The following is a 17,014-nucleotide window of genomic DNA, read 5'->3' on the forward strand; positions in this document are numbered from 1 at the left end:
TACCGAAGGTGTTGCAAAACTCCTGAGGAACCTCAAGCTCAACAAAGCATCGGGACCAGACGGCATACCAAACCGCATCTTGAAGACGTGCGCTGACTCCATTGCCCCATCCCTGACGGCGATATTCACCACCTCCATCGAGTCAGGCGAGCTCCCGAAAGACTGGCTATCAGCAAACATATCCTCTGTCTACAAGAAGGGAGATAGGAACAAAGCTGAGAACTACCGCCCAGTATCCCTGACCTCGGTCGCCTGTAAGCTCCTTGAGCACATCATCTGCCACCATCTTCACAAGCACTTCGAACAACATGGAGTGCTATCCAGCCGCAACCATGGGTTCAGGACCGGCCACTCATGTGAAACCCAGCTGCTCACCACCATGCAGGACATTCTGTCATCCCATGATGCTGGTCACCAAACTGACGTCGCCATCCTTGATTTCAGCAAGGCCTTCGACACTGTACATGTCCCGCACAAGAAACTACTCCACAAGCTGGCCCACTACGGTGTGCGGGGAAGTGTCCACAACTGGCTGACCAGTTTCCTGACCAAGCGGAAGATGAGGGTTGTACTGGAGGGCGAGGCATCTGAAGAGGTAGAGGTCGAGTCCGGCGTCCCGCAAGGCACAGTGCTGGGTCCGTTGTTGTTCCTGTGCCATATCAACGACCTCCCAGACTCAGTCCAGTCGTCTGTCAGACTTTTTGCGGATGACTGTCTCCTCTACCGCCAGATCCGCACCTTTCAGGACCACCTTACGCTACAGGCAGACCTAAAGAGCTTGGAAGAGTGGGCCAACCAGTGGGGGATGAGGTTCAACGCTAAGAAGTGCTACGTCCTCTCCACCAGATCCACATCCCACTACTTCTACAGCCTCGGAGACACCATCCTCCAACAGGTCGAACAGAACCCGTACCTCGGCATACAGATCTCAGCCGACCTGAAGTGGGGCCCCCACATCACCAGTCTCTGCAAGAGGGCAGGATCTACCCTGGGCTTCTTACGCCGGAACCTCCGGAACTGCCCACGTGAGTGCCGTCGCCTTGCCTACATCACTCTTGTCAGGTCCACCCTTGAGTACGGGGCGGTGGTCTGGGACCCCTACTACAAACAAGACGTTGAGAGACTCGAACGCATCCAACGCCTAGCCGCTAGGTTCATCATGAAAGACTACGTGTCCAAGGACCCAGGCTGCGTCACCAAGATGCTAGAGTACCTCCAACTCCAGGGGCGGACCTAGTTGTGGATAAGGGGGGGGTTCCAAATTGGAGCAGGGGTCCCGGGGCCGCTTAGGCCCCGGTGGGGTCCATGGGCAAAGCCCTGGTGGGGGGTCTGGGGGGCAAAGCCCCCCAGATGCTGAAGGAAGATAACAAGGTAAAAAAACAAACGGATGGGGGGTGGGGGGGGGGTTCCGGGCACCCAGGAACCCCCCCCTAGGTCCGCCCCTGAACTCCCTACACTCCAGGAACGCCGTCAGCAACTTCGCCTGACGATGCTGTTCAAAATCATCAATGGACTTGTACCTGCCTTACCCCCTGACTCCTTCCTCACCCCGGTGAGCGTATCTCGGCGCCGAGTCAAGCCTAAAGCCTACGAGGGGTATGAGAGCCAAAACATCCTCCAGAGACAGGCAACCAACAACAGCCGCTGTTTCAAAGCTCCTACCTCAAAGACTGATCAATACAGGAACTCGTTCTTTATAAAGACAGTGATCGAGTGGAACAATTTGAGCGAAGCCACCGTCACCCTGACCACGCCCAGCGCCTTCTCATCGGCGTTAGGAGGGCAGAAACCAGTGTGAGAGCCTCAGTAGTTTTTATCCAGTTTTTAACATTGTAACATAGCATTTTTTAACTGTGCTTGAAAAGCCTACATTCTAGGGCAAACGGACTAAAACCGCAAGTACAGCAGCAAGAAGACCAGCTGGAGTTGTACACTATATCCACCTTGTGTACAGTGAACTTTTAAGACTCTTTTAGATGCGCACACCCAAAAAACGTCACGTTGATAGTCGTCGTCGGCTTCTGTGGCGCACCCGCCAACCACCAACCCAGGCGGGTTATCCAGATCCAGACCAGATCGAACTTGTAGCAAAGACCTGTACACGTATGTTTAGATATTGCGTCACCCGTGACTCACTTTTTTCCCCAATGTTCCAAATATTATACGTTGTTTTGCTCCCACCAAGACTGCAGATCTTGGCGAAGGCGTGACGTAAAAAATAGATTTGATGACGTTACCCGTACACGTTCCCGTACACGTCAATGCTGAAAAGTGCCACATCTAGATCTTGCTAATAACTCGAAGGAGACATGATGACGATGACGATGACGATGATGCTGATGACGACGACGACGATGACGATGATGATGATGATGATGATGATGGAAAAAAATAATTATTCCAAAACAGTACAGTAGCATCGTAAAAAGACACTAAAAGTTGCATGGTACCGCTTCACTTATGTAAGCAGTGTTGAGGGCTAGTCAGTAGTTATTTTCTTTTAACAAAACAACAGTTTCATTAAAGGCACAGTAAGCCTCCCGTAAACCATCACAGATACTGTCAGGCTTTTACACACAGTACAAACACCCTTTCATTTAAACACTCACCGCTTGAGAACATCCTATGTGCCCTCCGTAAAGAGCGAGTAATTTTCAAAGAATTTATTTTTGCGTGGTTTATCTTACCCCTGAGCCATCGTGAACCCGTGTGATCAAGTTTCCCTTTTTCACAATGTAGTCGTCAGTTAGTAATTTGAATGCGACTCGATGTGAGCTTATCTGCAATAGCACGTTATTATGTACCTCTGACTATGCACGAAACAAACGGCTGTGGTTCACAAGAACTCTCGCGATGGCTTTTGACTGTTCAGAGGAACTGGCGATAGGCATAAACCGTCGTCTGCTACGAGAACCACGACCTTGCGTGACCCTCCTTCCGGGCTTTTCTTTTTTCAAACTTTCAAAACTTCGAATTGTACTGATCTTTTCTTGATGAAAAAAGAATTCTTTTATGATTTAAGAATGTTTGTGTAACAAGCTGTCAATTTATTATTTAGATTTTAAAAGTAAGGTCTAGCGCCAAAACGCACCACGGTCCAATTAACCATATCCACATATCGAGACTCTGGGAGTTACTTCCCTTGTTTTAGGAAGCAAACACACACAAATGCTGCTAACAAGCGCTGTGCTTGGGGACAATGTAAAACGGATGATAGGTATCCTGAACGCTGTGTTGTCGTGAAATTCATCCCATTTGTGAAACCGGGAAAGCATCTGTACCATCTAGATCGCTGCCTTCGCTGGATAAAAGCCTGCAATCGCCCAGCTTACCAGTTGAACGTCAACACAATCAAGTCGTACACGTACATTTGCAGCAAGGTCAGATCTCGCACGACTTTGATTCAAGGCCTATTGCTAATTTTTTTATGGTTTGGTCTCAGTGTCACAAAAATATGACGATCTAATCAATCACTGATTTAAAAAACAAGTATGTTGCCCTATATCCATTGACATTCTTAGTGAAATAGATCTATTTGAAATAGTATTTCACTGCCCCGATCGGCGAACTTGTTGCCGGCTGTATTGAGCTTGTGTGTTCGTGTAGGCTTACTCAAAAAGTCAAAATCACAGTCGTCTCCGAAACAAGCAATAATCAGAGTTGGGGGGAAAACATTTCGTTTGTTCAGTTTTGTTTTGTTCTTGATAGTTTGTTTATCTCTCACACACACACACACACACACACACACACACACATACATACATACATACACAAACACACGCGCGCACGCACACACATTGCACGTACGCGCACATACACACACCTACTGAGATATGCCTAACATACACGCACGCTTGCAAACACACACATAATACGCAAACGCAGTTTAATTTCCTCAATACAAGGCGAAAGGCACACACACACCACACACGCAGTCCCACACACACGCAGTCCCACACACACACACACACACAACCCTCACACACACAAATAAACCCACACACGCAGTCAACCCCCCCCCCCCACACACACACAACCCTCACACACACAAATAAACACACACACGCAGTCCACCCCCCCACACACACACAACCCTCTCTGACACACACACCCGCCCAACCCCAGCGTCCAACTCAACTTTCACCAACAACCATACCCTACTCTCACTATCGCTCTCTCTCTCTCTCTCTCTCTCTCTCTCTCTCTCTCTCACACACACACACACACACACACACACACACACACATACATACATACACAAACACACGCGCGCACGCACACACATTGCACGTACGCGCACAAACACACACCTACTGAGATTTGCCTAACATACACGCACGCTTGCAAACACACACATAATACGCAAACGCACTTTAATTTCCTCAATACAAGGCGAAAGGCACACACACACCACACACAAATAAACACACACACGCAGTCCCACACACACACACACACACACACAACCCTCACACACACAAATAAACCCACACACGCAGTCAACCCCCCCCCCACACACACACACACAACCCTCACACACACAAACACACACACGCAGTCCACCCCCCCCACACACACACACACACACACAACCCTCTCTGACACACACACCCACCCAACCCCAGCGTCCAACTCAACTTTCACCAACAACCATACCCTACTCTCACTATCGCTCTCTCTCTCTCTCTCAAACACACACACACAAGCTCACGCAAGCACAGCCACACACACACACAGCACGCGCATACACACACACTGACACACATCACACACAGCACGCGCATATACACACACACTGACACACATCACACACACACACACACACGCACACACACCTTTCGCAGTTCGCTCACAGTTCTTCTCTTTTCCATTGTCGCCATCTTCGAAGCTTGCTTCGCTTTTCAGGGGAGATAACCCGTTTATCACATTCGCTGCTGACTTGTGGGTCAAGTCTATTGTCTGAGAGACAATCCGCAAAATTAATTCTTTAAAAATTGCTCGCTCTTTACGTAGGGCACCTAGGATGTTCCCGTTCGGTGAGTGTTTAAATGAAAGGGTGTTTGTACTGTGTGTAAAAGCCTGACAGTATCTGTGATGGTTTACGGGAGGCTGACTACAGAAGACTGCGGACTTCATGGCAGCCATCGACCTGAAGATTTAACGGCCATGATATCGAACGCAGAAGAAGAAGAAGAATTAACTTACTTGTGTCAGGTTTACTTTCAATGCAGGGGACGCTGTACTCGTCATGGACGATCTTTGGCACTTCATTCCAGCGTACTGCGCCCTTACCCTGCAAGTCAACCATAGTTTACTGTTGCTCGTGCTGTATAAGCTCTCATCCTCATCATCATTATTATTTAAGTTATTGAGACATCCCAGTGCACTAAGGGATTTATAGAGCAAATCGAGAAAATTCATTATTGAACGAAGCGCATAGCGCTGAGTTCAATAATTATTTTCGAGATTTGCTCTATAAATCCCTTAGTGCACTGGGATTGTTTCAATAACGATATTGTCAGTACCGCCAGAGAAAAAAGAAGATTCAAAACGCACATTTTGCTTCGCGCATTTGGATAGGCGTAACTGTGTGGTCAGGTTTGTGTCAGATCTACTTTTGTGTGGGCTGTCTCAAGTGTGTCGTGCTTTCGTCACACGCAAACTCTTGTTTTAATTTCTGTTGGTAAATTCCAGAGTAGCGTTAAGCTAAAAAGTGATGATCTTTCATACAGACCTCATTTAAACTCGGAGAAAGGACTGTGCTCTTAGTTATTTGCGATTCGAAACCTTCATCGAGCTTCGACAGATTGACTGTGCAGAGTGTTGCCCCTTGAATATTGACTCCAAGGCCACGGTTAGCACATTTTTCAAAGTAAATGTGGTATGTTTCTCGTGTTGTATCTTCACTCATCGGGGAGTCTGGTACTATATATGAACGGTAAAAATGCTCTTAACTCTACACGTATTATATCCCCATCGTTTGTTTGTTCACATTTGCTCAACATGTTAATTTGCTGCGGGGTTTATGTCGTCTGCTAGGCGGCTAGGGCAATCGAACCACTGAACTGCAGTCTCATTTCAAAAACAAAAATTGCTCGTGTGCACGCATGAGGCAGGCTGGTAATAAGTTTTATACATGGTAAGAACGTTCTTAACCCTACACGTTTTCGATTCCGATTGTTGTTGCCTTGAAATAATAATTCGGAAACCATTCATTTACTGAACTGATGCAGTCGTATTTCAGTGTAGTCTACTATAACAGAGTCGACTTCCAAGGTCTAGCTGGTACGTTATCGGAATAACACTTGTGTTTTGTGTTTGCCGCTGGGAATTTTATACTAACTCATCATTTAGTAATGTGGTCAATAAGCTACATGCCACTAACACGGCATATGAGAAGAATCTTTGCAAGTCACAGCCTCTTCTATTTTTAGATCAGTGGGAATCACTGTGCCACAGGCGCCTGCGATCTGTCAGAAAAAAACACTTCTGCTTTGAGCCGCAGGAAATTTATGGTTATTTTTTTGGTAAAGTGGAGAATATAAGCTACATGTCATTAATTAATTCTGAGGATGAGAGTACAGTCTCGCTTTGGCAAAGGGCGTAAGAATACGCTCTGTGGAAAAGTTAGCGCACTCCAAGAGTGCGCTAACAGATTTACTAGCGCATCGCCATTAGCCAATCAACTGGTTCACATCAGTCATGTGACACCAGTACTTACTGACAGTTATTATTATTACAGGCTACAGGATCGACGGACAAACAATACCAAGGGCCCCAAAGGGTTTAAAATCGTGATCGTGATTGGCGTTTTTTGACCTTTCTGTGACCGTGATTGCCGAAATTTCCATTTCTGTGATCGTGATGGGACTTTGCCCGTGATCCGTGATGACAAAAAAATCAAGTCTCGTGATCGTGATCGTCATTTGTTTTCGTGATTGTGATGGGCATTATTGCAAAGCATTTTATTTTCAACGTACATTTTTCACAGCTGTATCACTCTATGATCCTCTATTCGTCAAGGTGTTTGTGATCGTGAAAACAAAAATCAAGGTAACTGTGATCGTGAAAGCTAAAATTTCCCTTCCCGTGATCGTGATGATACCCCCCCTTTGGGGCCCTCAATAATGACAAATGATCACTTATCTGAGATTTAGGCTAAGATAAGATACGGCTTAAATATTCAACTGTGACGTACAGACACTTACCTCAGGTGAGCCGATGGCAGGGCAGTTGGTTTTCAGTTTCACTTTTGTCGGAGCAGGCTGTTAAAAAATAAATGGGATAAAATTATAATCTCTGTCAACTACATATCTCATAATTATGTTCTTTCACTTGACACAATTACACAGACATAAAAAGTGTGTGTGTGTGTGTGTGTGTGTGTGTGTGTGTGTGTGTGTGTGTGTGTGTGTGTGTGTGTGTGTGTGTGTCTGTGCATGCTTGCATGTGTACATGCGTGCGTGCATGCATGCGTGCGTTTGTGTGTGTTTGTGTAGGCTCCCGCGCGCGCGTACCTTAGGGGTTCTAGTGAAGGCTGGGAACTTGGCCCCAAAGCAAGTTCTCATGTTGTTGAGGTCGCCGTTGTTGAGAATGATCCTGATGTTGTAGCACAGGCCTGCAGGGCACAGCTGACTGGCATTAGTTCGATCATGAAGGCTGTAGATCTTGAAGAACATTATCCTGGAGGAATTCAAAACAAGTCTCGTTGATTAAAAGACAAACACGCAGACACACATACACAGAAACACACACACACACACACACACACACACACACACACACACACACACACACACACACACACACACACACACACACACACACACACACAGATTCACACACACACACACTGACACACACACACACACACACACACACACACACACACACACACACACACACACACACACACACACACACACACGTACAAATATCGGACATTTCTGTTTAACACGAACATTGTTTTGGCCTACATACGTGAGAGAGACCACTCATGAGATACCGTTCAAATCACACGTGTGTATATCATGTAAATGAGGTCGTGTCAAACTAGTCTGGCAGGGACCTGATTTTCCTGATTATGATGCCAAAGTCACCGAGACAAACGCCATTATGGGAGCACTTTTGCACCTGCTGATTCCTCTGGAAGGACTTAAAGAAATTGTACGTCACGCTACACTGTCTAGAGTGATGTTTCTTTGCTTTGACGTAAATGATTGCAGGAGGCTTTGCAAGAGATCGAGGTTCCAAAAGAAGCGTATTCAATTTGGCTGCCTTGACTGCGGGACGTTCCGAGTAAAATACACGTAAGTACAGTATGTAGGATAAACAGAATACCTACATGGCTTGCTGTGTCGTACCAGATTTACACTCGTTGCTTTTTCAAATATTGAAAAGTTCGCTTTTGCTCGCAGTTCAATATTTAAAAAAGAAAAAAAAAACCGACGGGCGCAGTGGCGTGGTGGTAAGACGTCGGCCTCCTAATCTAGAGGTCGTGAGTTCGAATCCCGGTCGCTGCCGCCTGGTGGGTTAAGAGTGGAGATTTTTCCGATCTCCCAGGTCAACTTATGTGCAGACCTGATAGTGACTTAACCCCCTTCGTGTGTACACGCAAGCACAAGACCAAATGCGCACGGAAAAGATTCTGTAATCCATGTCGGAGTTCGGTGGGTTATAGAAACACGAAAATACCCAGCATGCCTACTCAACGAAAGCGGAGTGAGCTGACTATGCTCTCAGAGTATAGTGTGGGGAACCCAAATGGGCAAACGAGCTCACACGTAACCAGACAAAATTCTGGAACGCTGAAGAAGAAGAAGGAACAAGTCGCGTAAGGCGAAAATACAATATTTAGTCAAGTAGCTGTCGAACTCACAGAATGAAACTGAACGCAACGCAACGCAGCAAGACCGTATACTCGTAGCATCGTCACTCCACCGCCCGTGGCAAAGGCAGTGCCAGTGGAATTGACAAGAAGAGCGGGGTAGTAGTTGCGCTAAGAAGGATAGCACGCTTTTCTGTACCTCTCTTCGTTTTAACTTTCTGAGCGTGTTTTTAATCCAAACATATCATATCTATATGTTTTTGGAATCAGGAATCGACAAGGAATAAGATGAAAGTGTTTTTAAATTGATTTGGACAATTTAATTTTGATAATAATTTTTATATATTTAATTTTCAGAGCTTGTTTTTAATCCGAATATAACATATTTATATGTTTTTGGAATCAGCAAATGATGGAGAATAAGATAAACGTAAATTTGGATCGTTTTATAAATTTTTATTTTTTTTTTACAATTTTCAGATTTTTAATGACCAAAGTCATTAATTAATTTTTAAGCCACCAAGCTGAAATGCAATACCGAAGTCCGGGCTTCGTCGAAGATTACTTGAGCAAAATTTCAACCAATTTGGTTGAAAAATGAGGGCGTGACAGTGCCGCCTCAACTTTCACGAAAAGCCGGATATGACGTCATCAAAGACATTTATCAAAAAAATGAAAAAAACATTCGGGGATTTCATACCCAGGAACTCTCATGTCAAATTTTATAAAGATCGGTCCAGTAGTTTAGTCTGAATCGCTCTACACACACACACACACACACACACACAGACACACAGACACACGCACATACACCACGACCCTCGTTTCGATTCCCCCTCGATGTTAAAATATTTAGTCAAAACTTGACTAAATATAAAAACAAGTCGCGTAAGGCGAAAATACAATATTTAGTCAAGTACTGAGCTGTCGAACTCACGAATGAAACTGAACGCACTGCAATTTTTTTCATCAAGACCGTATAGGCTACTCATAGCATCGTCAGTCCACCGTTCAGGCAGGGAAATTGACAAGAAGAGCGGTTTAGTAGTTGCGCTGAGAAGGATAGCACGCTTTTCTATACCTCTCTTCGTTTTAACTTTCTGAGCGTGTTTTTAATCCAAACATATCATATCTATATGTTTTTGGAATCAGGAACCGACAAGGAATAAGATGAAAGTGTTTTTAAATTGATTTGGACAATTTAATTTTGATAATAATTTTTATATTTTTAATTTTCAGAGCTTGTTTTTAATTCAAATATAACATATTTATATGTTTTTGGAATCAGAAAATAATGGAGAATAAGATAAACGTAAATTTGGATCGTTTTATAATTTTTTATTTTTTTTTTACAATTTTCAGATTTTTAATGACCAAAGTCATTAATTAATTTTTAAGCCATCACGCTGAAATGCAATACCGAAGTCCGGGCTTCGTCGAACATTACTTGACCAAAATTTCAGCCAATTTGGTTGAAAAATGAGAGCGTGACAGTGCCGCCTCAACTTTCACGAAAAGCCGGATATGACGTCATCAAAGACATTTATCGAAAAAAGGAGAAAAACGTTCGGGGATATCAATCCCAGGAACTCTCATGTAAAATTTCATAAAGATCGGCCCAGTAGTTTGGTCTGAATCGCTCTACACGCACGCACGCACACACACACACACACACACATACACACACACACACACACACATACACACACACATACACCACGACCCTCGTTTCGATTCCCCCTCGATGTTAAAATATTTAGTCAAAACTTGACTAAATATAAAAAGAAACTCGTGTAAATCTGGTACGACACAGCAAGCCATGCAGTATTATCAATATCTCAACACTCACCCGTTCTCGGTGTCATGGAAGACGGCGTTGTTCTCAGTGTCGGCGTCCAGTTCCTCCAGGCTGCTGGCCCGGGTGTAGTTGTTGCGGTTGATCAGCTCGGGGTAGTCACTGCGGATCTCAAAGTCCGTCAGATCCAGAGGCATGCACACCCCGACCCGTATCACGTCTTGACTGAAAGAAGAAAGCGAAATGATGGTAAAAGCAAACTGTATAAAATTATGCACAACATTAATTACTTCCAGACGTACGTTACACAACCTCAGTATTAACTTGTTGTGCTCCTTCTTAATGATGTTGTTATATTATCATGTGTCTGTTTACGAATAAAATACTGTTTAAACAAGACCTCAGTATTGCAGGGCCGTAGCGGATCTCGAAATCGGTCAGATCAGGAGGTATGCAGACCCAGATCCGTATCACGTCTTGGCTTCAAGGAGAAAATGGAACGATGGTTACTGCAAAATGAGGAACACGTTACACAACCTCAGTATTGCAGGGCCGTAGCAGATCTCGAAATACGTAAAATCCAGAGGCATGCAGACCCCGACCTGCACTGACTGCAAGGAACAAATGAAAGGATGGAAACTGCGAAGTGAGGAACACAACCTCCATTTTGAAGGACCGCAGCGGATAGCTAAATCCGTCGACTCCAGAGGCATGCAGATCCGGACCCGTATAACGTCCTGACTAAAAGGAGACATCAGCATTATGGTTTCTTCAAACTGAGTAAAACTGTACGCAGCGTCGATAAAGGAACACTGCGGACCTTAGGCCAAAAAAAAAAAAAAGGTCTGTTTACGGTAACATAGGCCAACAAAATAGGGTCGGTAGGTCGGGATTTTATTTTCTTTTTATATTTTTTCTCCTAAAAACCATATTTTTAAGTTATTTTGCCAAAAAACAGACTTTTTTTTCTTTTTTCTTCTTCGTAAATGCCAAAAAAAAGTCTAGGGTCGCGCGAAAAAACTAGGGTCGGTCGGGTTACCGTAAACAGACCTTTTTTTTTTTGGCCTTATAATCCGTCACTGAGACCAAGAGCCTCAAGTTGACGTTGAAGAGGCATGCAGATCCGTATCGCGGGCTGAATGTATCATGCCAGCCACTGTGGATGACAATGCGCATTTTGACATTGCGGTCTCCCCCGAAATCGGCGTATGCTGCCTGAATGGCGGGGTAAAAACGGGCATACACGTAAAAATCCACTCGTGCTAAAAACATGGGTGAACGTGGGAGTCTAAGCCCATGAACGAAGAAGAAGAAGAAGAAGAAGAAGAAGAAGAAGAAGAAGAAGAAGAAGAAGAAGAAGAAGAAGAAGAAGAAGAAGAAGAAGAAGAAGAAGAAGAAGAAGAAGAAGACGAAGAAGAAGAAGAAGAAGAAGAAGAAGAAGAAGAAGAAGAAGAAGAAGAAGACGAAGAAGAAGAAGAAGAAGACGAAGAAGAAGATACTGGGGTCTGAGTTCTGCAGATTGCGGTTGTTGTTGTTTTGTATTGCCTTTTTGTTTTCCTTGATTTTGAAGTGTAAAAAAAAGGAAAAAGGGTAGACCGAAAACTCTTAGTTTTGTTTTTACGCCTTGAAAGAAAGGGGTATAACTTCAACAGACATTCTCACCGTTCAACTCCGTTCCCCTGGATTTTGATATCGGACGGAAAGGCGGCGCCGGGCATGGTGGTGTTGAAGTCAATCAGGTAAGACCTGTAGGTCTGCGCTAGGTATTCCCTCCTCTGCTGACCTAACAAACAGATAACGATAAACATGGTGGTGTTGAAGTCAATCAGGTAAAACCTGTAGGTCTACGCTAGGTATTCCCTCCTCTGCTGACCTAACAAACAGATAACGATAAACATGGTGGTGTTGAAGTCAATCAGGTAAGACCTGTAGGTCTACGCTAGGTATTCCCTCCTCTGATGACCTAACAAACAGATAACGATAAACATGGTGGTGTTGAAGTCAATCAGGTAAGACCTGTAGGTCTACGCTAGGTATTCCCTTCTCTGTTGACCTAACAAACAGATAACGATAAACATGGTGGTGTTGAAGTCAATCAGGTAAGACCTGTAGGTCTACGCTAGGTATTCCCTCCTCTGCTGACCTAACAAACAGATAACGATAAACATGGTGGTGTTGAAGTCAATCAGGTAAGACCTGTAGGTCTACGCTAGGTATTCCCTTCTCTGTTGACCTAACAAACAGATAACGATAAACATGGTGGTGCTGAAGTCAATCAGGTAAGACCTGTAGGTCTGCGCTAGGTATTCCCTTCTCTGTTGACCTAACAAACAGATAACGATAAACATGGTGGTGCTGAAGTCAATCAGGTAAGACTTGTAGGTCTACGCTAGGTATTCCCTCCTCCGATGACCTAACAAACAGATAATAATAAACATGGTGGTGTTGAAGTCAATCAGGGAAGACCTGTAGGTCTGCGCTAGGTATTCCCTCCTCTGCTGACCTAACAAACAGATAACGATAAACATGGTGGTGTTGAAGTCAATCAGGTAAAACCTGTAGGTCTACGCTAGGTATTCCCTTCTCTGTTGACCTAACAAACAGATAACGATAATCATGGTGGTGTTGAAGTCAATCAGGTAAGACCTGTAGGTCTACGCTAGGTATTCCCTCCTCTGTTGACCTAACAAACAGATAACGATACACATTGTGGTGTTGAAGTCAATCAGGTAAGACCTGTAGGTCTACGCTAGGTATTCCCTCCTCCGATGACCTAACAAACAGATAATAATAAACATGGTGGTGTTGAAGTCAATCAGGTAAGACCTGTAGGTCTACGCTAGGTATTCCCTCCTCTGCTGACCTAACAAACAGATAACGATAAACATGGTGGTGTTGAAGTCAATCAGGTAAGACCTGTAGGTCTACGCTAGGTATTCCATCCTCTGCTGACCTAACAAACAGATAACGATAAACATGGTGGTGTTGAAGTCAATCAGGTAAGACCTGTAGGTCTACGCTAGGTATTCCCTTCTCTGTTGACCTAACAAACAGATAACGATAAACATGGTGGTGTTGAAGTCAATCAAACCTGTAGGTCTACGCTAGGTATTCCCTCCTCTGTTGACCTAACAAACCGATAACGATAAACATGGTGGTGTTGAAGTCAATCAGGTAAGACTTGTAGGTCTACGCTAGGTATTCCCTCCTCTGATGACCTAACAAACAGATAACGATAAACATGGTGGTGTTGAAGTCAATCAGGTAAGACCTGTAGGTCTACGCTAGGTATTCCCTCCTCTGCTGACCTAACAAACAGATAACGATAAACATGGTGGTGTTGAAGTCAATCAGGTAAGACCTGTAGGTCTACGCTAGGTATTCCCTCCTCTGTTGACCTAACAAACCGATAACGATAAACATGGTGGTGTTGAAGTCAATCAGGTAAGACTTGTAGGTCTACGCTAGGTATTCCCTTCTCTGTTGACCTTAACAAACAGATATCAATCATTGATTGATTGATTGACTGATCAGCTCATTAGTTGATATGAGTTGTTAGTAGTTGAATAAGGAAATTAGTCCCTCTTTAGGGCGAGGGCCAGATGCAAAAAAGCATATATATGTTTATTCTTGCTACCCTCGAAAAATAAAGACTTGTCATTGTCTTTGTCAATCTGACTGATCAGCTGATTGGTTGATGTACTTTACCAATCTTGATATAGGAGAGACAACGCTTGAATTTAAACTGATCAAAGTTCTTCAGTCTCCTTTTTTGTGGATTGTTTCATTAGGCAAAAAAAAAATTGTCTGTTTCTGGTCACCCGACCGACCCTAAATTTCGGCGCCGACCCTAAACTGGTTTTTTTTCAAACTCAAAAAATTTCCCCATTTGTCCAAGTTCAAGATGTAAGATGTCTCACGTCTTCTTTTCTGTTTCATCATGGAAATATCAGACCAGGTAAACAAAGAAAAACATGTCATACTCTTTCAGTCTTTGTCACAGATTTGTAAATGTGTTGAGTGTCTTGTCTCTATGTATAGTGAATCCAGTCTCTTTGCGCGATTTTTAAAGTTAGTTTTGTTGGTCTACATTTGGGGAAGAAGAAAAAAAATCCCTACCTACCTACCCTATTTTTTTTAGCCATGTTACCAGAAACAGACAATTTATTTTTTGGGGGCCTTAGTACTTGATCATACTTCCCCTTCACATACCGTTTTGTCAACGTACTAGTGAATGTCTTGTTTTGTCTGTACTTCAAACGTTCTAAATAGACTAACTTGTCTTGTTTGTTGTTTCATCACTGTTTGATATTTTGTTGGCTCAAAATTGTACGGCCCTTTCACGTGCGAGCGTGAAACACAAGACTGACAGGACAAGACTTAAAGGCATATGTACTCGATGACTATACACGCTAATTGCTTTACCAACAGCTGGAGACAGACTAAATTAAGTTCCCTGCAAAATATTGTGGTCTAGGACCCCTTAAATGTTGAGATATTTGAATTTTCATTTTGATCTGGATCGTCCTATTTATAGATTTGGCAACACATGTAACGTTGATGCACCTCACTTTTTCAGAGGCTAGAACAAGCTGTAATGCATGTATTATGGTCCGCGCATGGTGACGTATCGTCATTATATGGTCTTATGGTGCGTTTGACATCGATTGTGGGCAAACTACACTTTGTAAACACGGGAGTGCGTTAGTATGCCTTTAACATACAGTACTTGTCAACGAGGGTGATGGGAAAGCAATTGTACATGGGTTTTTTTCACCACAAAGAAGGTCAACTAAAGAAGAAGAGAGATCAAATCAAATCAAATCAAATTTTATTTTACGAGGGTTGTGGCATAAGCAATATAAACAAGCTTCTTTTCAACCAGCCCTCGCCCAGAGAGGGTCTACTCTAATCTTATATACATATATATATATATATACAAACGTAAAATAATTACAAAAGATAAACATAAAAGTAAAAAATAAACCATAAAAAGGCAGAAAAACTTGAGAGAGAGAGAGAGAGAGAGAGAGAGAGAGAGAGAGAGAGAGAGAGAGAGAGAGAGAGAGAGAGAGAGACACAGAGAGAGACACAGAGACAGACAGACAAACAGACAGACAGAGAAATAGAGAGAGAGACAGAGAGAGGAGTGAAACCAACACACACACACACACACACACACACACACACACACACACACACACACACACACACACCAAACACATTGAACAAACATGTCACCAACCTTGCTGATAAAAAGGATCTTCCGGGGCGTCGTCGCGGTGACCTATCAGAGCCCACTGATCCTTCGTGTTCAAGTCCAAGTTACCTCCCTTGCCCAGGAGTTCAAACTGCACGGATAACAATTACTCATTATAAAATAGCAATCAGGACCCGGCTTCGGCTAATATTCATCGTTGAACATGTAATTATAATCACACACACACACACACACACACACACACACACACACACACACACACACACACACACACACACACACACACCTATTTAAGCATAGACTGCGCTACACATACTTCTGATGCACGTTTGTAGTAAGCGCACGATTTATTAACTGTACAGCAGGAGGCCAATGAAACGCGCCACAGCAATGTTTTTCGTCGCTTTCAAACTGTTGTAAAATAGGAACCAGATAAGGTACATCAAAAAGAAAAACAGATTCGTTGAGGATATTGTTTGGGTTGTACGATTAGTACACATTGTACATCAAACTTATTCTGACACTTCCTCCAAATGTATGCTGATGTATAGTTCATAGGCACATCTGACATCAAACTTAGCCGAAATTAAACGAGCTTCCGATTCCGTGGCTGATTTGTTTTTTTGTCTCCCTGCTCAAGAACTTGTTTGACCCTTCAACAAGAAGAGCAAACGCTCGATCGAGTCACTTTCGCAGTTCTGAATATTATATGAGGCATCAGATGGACAGGAAGAAATTGCTATTCACAACACAATGAGTCACGTTCACATAAAATTTGAGCCCGGTCACTTTTATAGTTTCCGAGAAAAGCCCAACGTTAAGTTGTGTGTTGCCGAACAGAAAAGGCTAGTTATCTCCCTTGTTTTTCTGATAACGTTCGTAAAAGGCTACAGATGTAAATACTTTGATGTAAAGAATAATCCTACAAAGTTTCAATCACATCCGATGAACTTTGTCAAAGATATAAAATGTCTAATTTTTCCTTTGACGCTGACCTGTGACCTTGAAAAAGGTCAAAGGTCAACGAAACCATCGTTAAAGTGTAGAGGTCATTGGAGGTCACGACTAAACAAAATATGAGCCCGATCGCTTTGATAGTTTCCGAGAAAAGATATAAAATGTCTAATTTTTCCTTTGACGCTGACCTGTGACCTTGAAAAAGGTCAAATGT

At 43.5% G+C, this 17,014-nt stretch overlaps 1 protein-coding gene across 1 annotated transcript in view; it reads right to left on the bottom strand.

Annotated features, from left to right (window-relative positions):
* Positions 1 to 17,014, bottom strand: part of LOC138971785 (cell surface hyaluronidase CEMIP2-like) — a 58,566-nt gene that overhangs the window by 1,563 nt on the left and 39,989 nt on the right. Inside the window, exons 21-26 of the mRNA XM_070344598.1 lie at positions 15,868 to 15,973; positions 12,285 to 12,405; positions 10,677 to 10,847; positions 7,518 to 7,683; positions 7,209 to 7,265; positions 5,206 to 5,293 (exon numbers count right to left, since the gene is read on the bottom strand). Of these exons, the coding sequence (XP_070200699.1) occupies positions 5,206 to 5,293; positions 7,209 to 7,265; positions 7,518 to 7,683; positions 10,677 to 10,847; positions 12,285 to 12,405; positions 15,868 to 15,973 (709 nt within the window). The remainder of the gene's footprint in view (positions 1 to 5,205; positions 5,294 to 7,208; positions 7,266 to 7,517; positions 7,684 to 10,676; positions 10,848 to 12,284; positions 12,406 to 15,867; positions 15,974 to 17,014) is intronic.

Source organism: Littorina saxatilis, linkage group LG7 (assembly GCF_037325665.1).
Source record: "Littorina saxatilis isolate snail1 linkage group LG7, US_GU_Lsax_2.0, whole genome shotgun sequence".
Lineage (NCBI taxonomy): Eukaryota > Metazoa > Mollusca > Gastropoda > Littorinimorpha > Littorinidae > Littorina > Littorina saxatilis.